This window comes from Syzygium oleosum, unplaced genomic scaffold, assembly GCF_021117445.2.
Source record: "Syzygium oleosum isolate NSW1041296 unplaced genomic scaffold, Sole_v2.1 Sole_v2.12, whole genome shotgun sequence".
NCBI classification, from domain to species: Eukaryota; Viridiplantae; Streptophyta; class Magnoliopsida; order Myrtales; family Myrtaceae; genus Syzygium; species Syzygium oleosum.
In genome coordinates this window covers 8857256-8867813 of record NW_026607496.1, presented here as the reverse complement: position 1 = coordinate 8867813, position 10558 = coordinate 8857256, and the positions used below count along the sequence as shown (strand labels likewise).

Genomic DNA, 10558 nt, shown 5'->3' with positions numbered 1-10558 from the left:
AGGTTGATTTTTGCTCTCGCGAGTCCTGACTGTTGAGCTTTAGTTCAGAATCGGATCGGGAAACGGCAATAAAACGCGAAGAAAAGGGCGAACAAGTATACACTAGAAAATGCATCTCGGAAGTGAAACGAAATATACGCATAGTTGTTCGATAGGATCAATTATATGGGAGAGGGACGAAAGAACATATAAATAAAAACATCACATTAGAGTTATATAGAAAACTCGAATGTCGGATGATGATGAGATTCCAAGGAGAAAACAACATGCCAATCGAATCTTTTGAGCATCAACTTGGCTTTATCGTGTCCCCCTCGCGGTTCTCGTCATGTTCCATGTTCTTGGACTGTAGTGAATGGGAGAGTCGATCTGTTCCAAATGAATTGGCCTAAGAGCCCTTTTATAGAAGGTGTATAGTGTGCCATGGTTCACGAGACTTTGAGACCACGTCGATTTCAAGAAAAACAATTTGAGTCGACTCATTCCACATGGTTGATATTAAGCGCAATCATTGAGTGCACTAATCCGGTAACCAACATTGCCAATAGATCCAAGCAAAATGCAAAGAGGGGTATGTGGTCCAGCTTCTTTATTTCTTCTTTTCTATCTCTTGAGATGGAGATAGAGGTGAGGAAGAAGACAAAGCCATGTGGTATCGCCGAAGAGGGCGATCCAAAAATCAATGGAACATGTATTTGATGAATTGTTTTCCTTTCCGGCCAGAACATAAGGTCATTACTCACCCTTAGCTTACGAGCTTCCATTTCCCCTTTAAAGGAGCTAACACTTCAAAATCTAATTTCTATCAACACTCTTCTAAATTGATGGGGTGAAATGCTGGTAAAATCATTAAACGCAACGTTTGCGCGAAATCGAAACGTCTCCAAGCTTGACAGCACTAGGACACGCATATTCACTAGCTGATCAAGACTGATTTTGTTTCACTGAAAATATCAGAATAAAAGAAAATTATTCATTTTCATTTGTTTAGTGATTTCGGGAAAGTGATTTCCTTCTTCCTGGAAAGGAAAGTTGATTTGCCCCAATCTAAACTTATTACTATCAGTCTATGGAAAATGTTTTCCGTAAATCGATTAATTTTCCATTTCCAAATATAAGAAAGTCAAAAAATTCCGAAAACGAACCTTATATTTCACTTTAGACAACCAAATGAAAAAACAAACCATAAAAGCCGCACCGTAGTTCATCCTTCATACTCTGAAGATGACTGCCATGGAATCTATCCTTGAATCACATGCAATTATTTGTCAAGTGGATGAATGATACTCATGAACATATCCAGGAAACTGTTAAAACATCGGCGAGCCATAAAATGAAAAGGTATACACGACAGAAAATAATTTCGATAGCTTCTACAATTTTGTCTCATGAAATAGCAATTCCTTTGCTGAGTCAGGGGGGAGAGCACCACAGATATACAATGAGAAAAGAATCAATACAAGCACCACAAGAAGTCCTCAAAGTACCAAACAAGCAGAAAACCCAACTCTTTAGGAAGGTGCCGCTTTCAGTTTTTCAATACACTGCAAGGAAAGCACAATATGAGCAGAAGGCGCAGGTGTGGAGTTATAGATAAGTAAGCAGAGAAAAATAAGCAAACTTTGCTGCAGTTTAACCCAAACCGAGCAAGATGAGGGCAGGAGTATCAAAGCTAGTCATCGAAAATTAACCATGTTGCGATAACAACCATAATGTTGATGGCATAGAACAATTTATTAACTTCAAGTGAAGTGAAAATGTCTGACAACATATTATTTTGACCTCCACGTAACGAAAGTCCTCAAAAGTACCATAGTCCGAGTTAATCAGGATAATATCTACGTCCAAATGATATAATGCAGTAAGAGTTAACCACTCTATTCAGGATTGCAAACAACATAGGGTTAGACCATGACTAATAAAGTTCACGATAAAACGTTCACAGTTAGTTGGTTCCTATGCCATGGTATAACTATGAAATCCGGTTGCTGGAAAAAATACTTCTTAGTTTGGCTATTGATACTAATCGCAATAGAACTTCCCCTTGATGTGGCCTACAAGATCAAACAAGTTGACATTTGTTGAACTGACGTTGCATGAAGATTTGGTGATCTCTCCTGCACTGGTTAAAAATCTCCCTTCATCTCTACCGAATGAAGTTTGAAGGGTGGCTCAAAAGCTCCTTTAGATGGGTTGTTCCATCGATTCTCTCAGCTTAAAAACTTATAATCGTATAAAAATTCTATTTATTAAAATTTGAGTACCAATAGGAATTCAATTTTTATTTCTTGTTATCAGGACATTACATTCTTGTTTAGAGATTTCCTATTTCAATTTATATTTCTTATTTAGGTTGGAGTAGGATTTCAGTAGTGTCTTTATATTGGTTGTAATTCTTTTTCTTTAAAAAAGTCCATGAGATTATGAGTTCTAGCAATTGTTTGTTTCGGACTGGTGTGATGCAATTCTTCTCTTAATTGTGAGTTTTAAGAAATCCCAACTGTGGTGTTTAGGAAGCTTTAGGTGAGATGCCCAAACGAACTTTACTCATTTTGAGTCATCATTCATTGTGATTTATATTCAAGTTCTCTATGAAGTTAGACAGTCATTTGGATTCATCATCTAACAATACCCCAACGTTAATTTGGGAACATAAAGGGACAGACCGAACCTCGATATTGACAAGACACATATAGTCAATCACCAACTCAATCGAGACAAAGTTAAGAGCAAGGTAATTGCACATGGCTATCCAAAAATATCAATGTTCACAAGAGATCTACACCAATGGAAGCCAATGAGGTCACTAGACATTCTCGAAACGGGAAACAGTACAAGATAATGTGGTTACACGAAGTTATAAATTAGCCTAATAGCTTTTTCTATAATTATTTTAGCCTAATAGTGTCTGTGTGAGAGACAGAGAAAGAGAGAGAGAGAGACTATGAGCCGTTTCAAAACAGAATATGATAATTTCATATAAGAAGCTGACAATCAAACTCTATCCAAGGCCATTCGTTTCAGTTGGATTTAAAAAAAAATTTGTACGGCCTCAGCACCGAGTAAAAAGGAGATAATGATACTAAAAAACCATGAACAAATGATAATGAATATCCCACAAATGAAGAAGAAAAAAAAGTCACAACTTGTAACACAGAAAACACAGTACACACAGTTAACACACATACACAGATAAGATGGAGAATTAAAACATTTGACTGGAGATACATAGTAAGAAATAGATTCGTAAAAAGTAACTTGAAGAGATGGAGCTTACTTGTACAAATAGGCAGCAATACCCAGAATTATACACAAAAGAACTATATCGATACAGAAATTCCGGCTAGACCTCAGCTGGAAGAAGAACAAAAACTTCATCAGACAATTCACTATCAATGAGAAAAGACCGTACATGACTGTAAGTACTCTAGCAGAACTTAATATTTGGTATTACTGTACTTCAAAATACCTGATTAACAGTATCCTTAAGCCTGACGTTTGTATTTTTTAAGTCTGAAGCTGCCTTGTCCACCTAGTAAATTGTGGAAAGGAGGAATCAATACATGAGTTGGGTAAGTGATGCCAGGAAGAAAATAAATCAGGAGTTCTATTTTGTCACCTTGGAGTCAATCTCATCCATCAAAGGAACCTGCCTGTCCAATTCCTACACGCATGGCACAGAAAGTTAAGCAATCATCTGGAACAGCAGAAAAAAGATCACAAGAACAGCACAAACCTCATTCATATCATGAGCCATATTTTTCAATGTATCCAAACCCTCAGCTATCACATCCAGACCTTGATCCTGTAAGGACAACAAGTTAGAGCCACCAAGAAATGTGGGCCCAAACAATTCCAGGCACGAAGAGAACTTCCTCAAGCACAAAGATCAGTGAACCCTGCAAAATACCAATCTGAGAATGTTACTTGCCTGCTTCAGTTTCCGCATTTCATACTCTTGCCTAAATTGACTTGACTCTTCGGATTGTTGGAAATAGTCACTGTCCATTCTTCCATCTGAATGCAAACAAAACATATTAACGTGTATTAAGTAATCAGATGAACAGCCCCCATTCCACCAACCGAAATCATTTTCTAAAAAGTTGAAATATATAAAGAACAAACATCTAGATCTGACCAGCAACCTGAATCAAACTTTATTTCCGCACGTGATGCAGAAGGTGTCCAACCTCCAGCTTTTTTAGGTGCAGGTGCAGTTCCATCTGGTATGCTCTGAATTCTATCCGGTAGTGCAAGGACTAAATCATTACGAGCAGCAAATTCTTCAGATGAAAGTCCTTTAACCTGTAATTGAGTTAGAGTATGAAACTGAATACATGACTAGTAGGCTCTTTTTTCTACCAAACCTTGGAGTGAAGAAGGGAAATAGCATGTCCAAGTGCAACAACTCATTTGAAAGATCTATAGATTTAGCTTTATTCAATTGGGAGAAAATTGCCAGAATGGCAAGGCAGAAATCATCCAATAGGCTCCAAACAATGGTAGGTTAGCCAAGAAATACTGTTATCTTACAGCATGCCTGCCACTCATGCCCAACTAACAAGTGAAAGTAGAAAACTCAAAGACTGGAATTCCCAACCTGACCAAGCACTTTATGCTTACATCCTCCAAACAGGGTTCATGTCCAAGTGCAACAACTTCATTGAAAAGATGTATAGATTTAGCTTTATTCAATTGGGAGCAAATTGCCAGAATGGCAAGGCAGAAATCATCCAATAGGCTCCAAACAATGGATAGGTTGGCCAAGATATACTGTTATCTTACAGCAAGCCTGCCACTCATGCCCAACTAACGAGTGAACATAGACAACTCAAAGATTGAAATTCCCAACTCAACCAAGCATTTTATGCTTACATCCACTAAACAGGATTCATGGGGCCACTATCGGATGAAATGGAACTTCCTCGACTGATTTGGTGCCCATGTTCCTGTAAGTATGGATTTGACTTCGATTGATGAAGATTTTGAGGGTCTGACATACACAGTGGCAAAGCTTACCATAATAAGGCTAGAACTGGAAATGGGGCAAAAAAGTGAGGATCTCTCCTAAGTTTGCAGAGTTTAGTGAGCCAGTTTGTCTGAGATTTAAATTAAGGCCCCAAAAGCTGGTCGGGGCTTCAGGTTAATTATTAGTCCACAGAAGATGATTATGAGCTAAGCTATATATATGGCAGTAAAGTCCATCATTCACACCATAGATTTCCAGGTTAACTTCAGACCCATGTTGCCAGGCCAAAGAAAGACCATATAGAGAACAAAAGAACCCAAAAGTTGTCAAAGTTCCACCTTCAGTTGAAATACGTGGTAACAAATTAACCATCATAGAAGAAAAATTGCCAAAATAAACAGAGAAAGACCGATCGAGAAGATTAATGGAGGAGCATTATACTAATTTATACTATTTTAGGTTTTTTCTTTATTAATTAGCCGTTTATTATGTTCCTAGGACAAAGTGGTCATGTAAAAATCATAACACTTTACATGAGATTTGGTGGTTGAGATTATAATTTGTTTAAGGGCCTGTTTGTTACATAAGTAAAAGTAAAAAGTACTATTTTGCTTTCCCGCCAAAATATAAAATACATTTCAAACTTCAATAAATTATGAAAAAATTATATATGAATCTATTTGTCAACATATGAGCGTTGATAAAGTTGCACGGGTTTCGGATTAAAAGAAAAGAACAAAATGCGTATGGCGCAAAATTTAGATTAAAAAAAAACAAAAAGTAAAAGTCAATCTAGATAGACCCAAAGTCTAATCAAGGGTTGAGAACTAGATATGTCTCTAACCATAAAAAAGACAGGTGTTTTAAGTCACTTAATTAGTAGCTTTTTCTTCACAATAAACATAATCGGGTTCTCTAAAACCCAATATATCTAGTTTTCGTTCCTATTTCAATTCTTCTCAAGTTCAGCTCTTGCATTGGCTCCTTTTACAGACTTTTATATCTCCAATGACGTCAAGTGGAATTAGACCGAAAAAGGTCGCATTTGCATTTAGGATTTGATTTCGACAAAATGGTTGAGTGTGGCTGAAGTTGTGGAAGAGGCAATTAGCACAAGCGACAATGATAGACTGTAGATTCACCACAATCTATTCAACATTTGCAGCGGCAGAAGCATGTTAAAGCTCAAATGGAAATTTCGAAAGGCAACCACTATCCATTGGACATGCAAGAAGATGGTCCAGGATGATAGCAATGGATTAGATAAAATCCCTTTCGTGATGCCAGGCCCATGAAATAATGCAAAAGGAGGTGGGTTGGAAGAGCTATTACTTTATGCTCAATAATGGTTGAACCAAAGTAAAAGTTACTGATTTACATGGTGATTTGTATGTCAATATTTTTAAATTCTGTATAGCGAAGCAAGCTTGGAGCATATGGCAAATCAGTGGAAGGTATAGCTTATCAAGCTTAAATTGACAGGCATTGAACTTCAACGGCGAAAGAGATTTAAGAAGCAATGTGCACAACAAGGCAAGCCAAAAATCAGCATTCGGAAGTACAGAAAGAATAAATCGCGAGAGTAATTCCACTAGCTAAAGCAACATTTGTCGGTAAAGGATATGAATTAGAGTTCACCCACGTTTCTACAAGGGTAGGTTTCCGAGACTCATGAACATATGACTTCTCGCAATCTAACGGGATTGAATCAATTGATTAAGATATAAGATGGGAGTAATTTAATTGTTCACTGTAGAGGTGATCGCCATTGGTCCCGAGTTGGCTCAAGTGGGCTAGGCTAGGCTTTTTAACTAAATAGGCTTGGGAGTAATTCAATTCAATTTTTTGGTTGAAGCACGATTATACAAGTTTGAAGAATCTAAACTAGCAGCAAATGCATTAAAAATGAGAATCCTACTTTTAAGTGTATTGAGAAGCCAAATTACGAGCTTTGAGGATCTCAAAAATCATTATCAACTGATCCTTACTTCAGCCATATCCTAACTGAGTTATAAGAAGAAGAAAATTTAGAACCTCTGCCTTGCAAGTCGCATGATGGTTACTTATTTGAAGGGAACCAACAGTGCATTCTGGAAGGTTCTTTAATGAACAAGTTAGTAAAGAGCTTTATGGTAGTGGCTTGCAACAACATTTATTTTAAGATTATGGCAACGGTGTCTATTTAGTTTACAATGACATGCACAAATTGGTGAGGTGTTCAGATTGTGGCAAGATGAATTCACCAAACACAGATCTATACACGCCTTTACCACTGTGAGAAGCATTTTGGTTACATTTGAGCATACGTTTCGTCCTAGGACTTCCGAAACAACAAAAGATATTATTCCATTCTTGTTGTTGTGGACCAACTTCAAAAAATGGCCCCCTTATTCCCTATTCGAAATCATCTAGCACAGGTTACAACAAATATTATTGAGTTGTTCTTTGGAGAGGTAAGGTCAATGATATTCCAATTTCTATTACATCTTATAGAGATGTCAAGCTGACGAGCCATTTTTGAGGACTTTGTATAGGATATTCGAGACTCAATTGAATTATTATAGTACTTACCATCCCCGGCCGGAAGGTCAGACATAAAGTGGCGTATAGAAGTTGTGTAATAGGCTATAATGTCTTGCCGAAATACATAACAAACAAGGATTTTGTCATTCCTCAAGCTCAGATTTCCCACAACAAGCTGAGATTTCCAACAATTATGTGAATACAAGCATAACGAAGACCCTAGTACAAGCTGCAATAAGTGTTGAAAACATTGCATATGCTTGATCTAGGTTTCACTTCCACAGGTGTAAAGACTAGAGAAACCGACGAAAAAGGCAAGGTGTTTGCAAAAAATGTGCGAATTGGGTCAGGAAAAGGTAAGAGCAACATTGGAGGATAGAAATGAAGCATATTACGCTACTACAAATCAACATCGCGAGGTGAAGGATTTTTAGGAGGAAGACCTAAAACTTGTCCACTTGAGGTGATAAATGTTCAAGTCAAGGAAGTTTGGGCATTGCAGGGTGTTCAAGAAATTAACACTAATGCTTATGTTATAAAGCTACCATATGAACTATAAGATCAGCCCATTTCTCAATGTCTTCGACTTATATGCTTTTGAGGGGTTTGACAAATAAGTCCCTCCAGTTCAAGATCAAGTTAGCTATCTACTAAAGGTGCAAAAAAGATGTCATTCAAGAAGACTTAGATGTCAAAGACATGAAATTCACCCAAGTCACCACCATCACACGGTTTTTGTTAAATGTCTAAGCAAACCAGCAAGTGGAAGCATTTGGATAGCAGAGGATGAGCCAAGGAGGATAAAAATATGCTGAAGTCTTCACCGCCGAGCTTGTCTTTCTAACCTCAGAACAATGATGCAAAAGAGCAATATTATTCTGAGTACTTTATAGTGTTTTTCTTCTTTAATTAGTCTTTTCTTATGTTATTATCACTAACAAGTCGCATCTACTAATTATGCCACTTTTAATGAGATTGGAAGGTTGAGATTTGAAGTTATTGAAGTCTAATCAAAAGTTGAGATCTAGCTAGATGAATAATATAACTATGTCTTTGAGTGACTTTGTCATCAATTTTCCTTCTTCATGATAAACATTATTCGTTTCTCAAAATCCAAGAAGATCTATTTTCTATCGCAGCTCGAACTCTTCTCCATTTAGCCCTTGATTTTTGTTCTTTTTTCTGTCTTTGACATCCCCAACAACATAAAAGACCCTTCACCACTCCTATTACATCAAGCTAAAACTGCCACTCCTGTCATCGCAAGAGTATATGATAGTGCTATTGGATTCACAAAAATTTGGTTTCCCACACCAGAAACTTCCCCTTTTGACCAAGAGATCATGGACCAGCAGGAAGAATAGAAATACTTTAATTTCTTAATGTATCGTTATTGAAGTTCGTGTTTCATCGTTAAGAGATACGCAGGCATAAAAGATACGCCACCCTCCTAAAACCTAGATGATAAATACCAGTATAATCAACAGCCAATTAGAGGTTATACAGAGAAATCCTTATTTAAAGAGTCTACAGAGGAAATTGATATGATCCTGGGCAAGAAGTTCAACTTCGAAATCTAATATGAGTTAGCAGGTATGCACCACATGTTGCGTGCATAGACTTCATACCTAAGTAGATCAACACGGACAGGTCTAGAATTCTTTGTCCATCTTGCCAATCCCATGACTCACAAGTGTATCTCCATCTTTTACCCCAATTAAACCACAGAACTTAAACAATATGTTTAAAAGCAATTGACGAGTTTAAACATATCTAGTTGTAGTCAGCCCAACTGAGTAGGGAGCTTTCCCGGTGGTCACAAGGCCGACGGTTGCCATAAGCTATGGAATACCATCTACGTTTAGACTCCAAGCTCGTAATGCACTAAGAACTTTCCCAAATTGCATGTAATGCATCCTATGCATACCAGTCGCTCAGTACAAAAAGAAAGACAACGAAAATGAGAGTAAGCATAAACATAAAAGAGTAATAAGACCCATTCGTCTAAGAACCAAAGTTAAGTTAATTTATGCATTTCGCAAGACATGTGCTCCGAAAAGTAACAAACAAGCGGAGTTTGAAAGAGCAAAAACTAGATCCAATCTCCATATTAGTAGAAACCCAAGAATTGTACCTTCTTCATAGCCAATCTCTGCAGCTTAGGCACTTCCTCGAGCAACCGGGCCTTGGTTCGCCGTATCTCCGCATTCAGAGCAACCGCGGACGCCCTGTTTTTCTCGTTGGAAGCGGCCTCCACTTTCTAGTACGAAACAAAACAATGCAGATATAACAGACGATCGTAACAAACAGCAGCAGTCAGTAGATTAACAAGGACGACACCCATTTCCTCAAGAAGGAAAATGCAAAACCACCGCCATCAGCTAGTAGCGGTAACGCAAGCAATCGAGAGAGAAAAGGAAAAACCACATCGCAATCAGCTCCTCCATTCCATCCACCCGACTAAATTTCCCCTACTATTAGGCTATTGGGCTCCAATAAAGCAAACCGCATTTTCAACGAAAGCCGAGACGTAGTGTTTCGACTCCTTCCGATTCGCTCCAATTTCACGAGACGAGCGAAAGTCAAAAGGGGGGGGGGGGGGGCAGCGAAGGAGGGGGAGGGATTCAGATCTGGAGAGAGAAGGAAGGGAGGGGGACCTGCTCGGCGGCGTCGATGTCGGAGGCGACGGCGGCGTAGAGGCGGGCGAAGGGGTCCTCGCCGGAGACATTGGAGTCCTTGAGCTTCTCGACGTCGTACTTGTCGTACTTCTTGCAGATCGAGTCCACTCGAGTCAAGATGTCGATCACGCTCATCCTTTTTTTCCCCGGTGTGTCCCTCCCGGAGATGCCGAGTGCGTCAGTGAAGAGCAGGAGCGAGAAGACGCAGAGGAAAGAGAGAGAGAGAGAGAGATTTGACGACGTCGTGACGACGACGGTGGTGGAGCGAGCGAGCGAGCGCGGAGAGAAGAAGACTGCGGAGGGCGAGAGCGGTTTCGGGAAGAGGAAAGAGCTGAAAACCAGCCTGTACAACTGCGAAACCAAACGCCCCTTCTTTTTTTTATCATTA

The 10558-nt window shown here is 38.7% G+C and overlaps 1 protein-coding gene across 1 annotated transcript; it reads right to left on the bottom strand.

Moving 5' to 3' along the window:
• Positions 1 to 1308: 1308 nt before the first annotated feature.
• LOC115674136 (syntaxin-71-like) lies at positions 1309 to 10442 on the bottom strand. The gene is made up of 9 exons (XM_030596472.2): positions 10150 to 10442; positions 9627 to 9752; positions 4146 to 4305; positions 3932 to 4017; positions 3737 to 3805; positions 3620 to 3664; positions 3470 to 3532; positions 3278 to 3354; positions 1309 to 1544 (listed from the first exon to the last, which is right to left on the bottom strand). Exons 1-9 carry the CDS (start codon positions 10303 to 10305, stop codon positions 1529 to 1531), a joined length of 798 nt encoding a protein of 265 aa, XP_030452332.1. The 5' UTR covers positions 10306 to 10442; the 3' UTR covers positions 1309 to 1528.
• Between the last annotated feature and the right edge of the window lie 116 nt (positions 10443 to 10558).

Excerpts from the sequence above, each read along its gene's own strand:
- LOC115674136 (XM_030596472.2), bottom strand. The coding sequence starts at position 10,305 with ATGAGCGTGATCGACATCTTGACTCGAGTGGACTCGATCTGCAAGAAG. Across the intron at positions 4,018-4,145 it reads GGAAATAAAGTTTGATTCAG|ATGGAAGAATGGACAGTGAC; the intron begins GTTGCTGGTCAG and ends GTTTGCATTCAG. Across the intron at positions 3,533-3,619 it reads TGGATGAGATTGACTCCAAG|GTGGACAAGGCAGCTTCAGA; the intron begins GTGACAAAATAG and ends ACAATTTACTAG.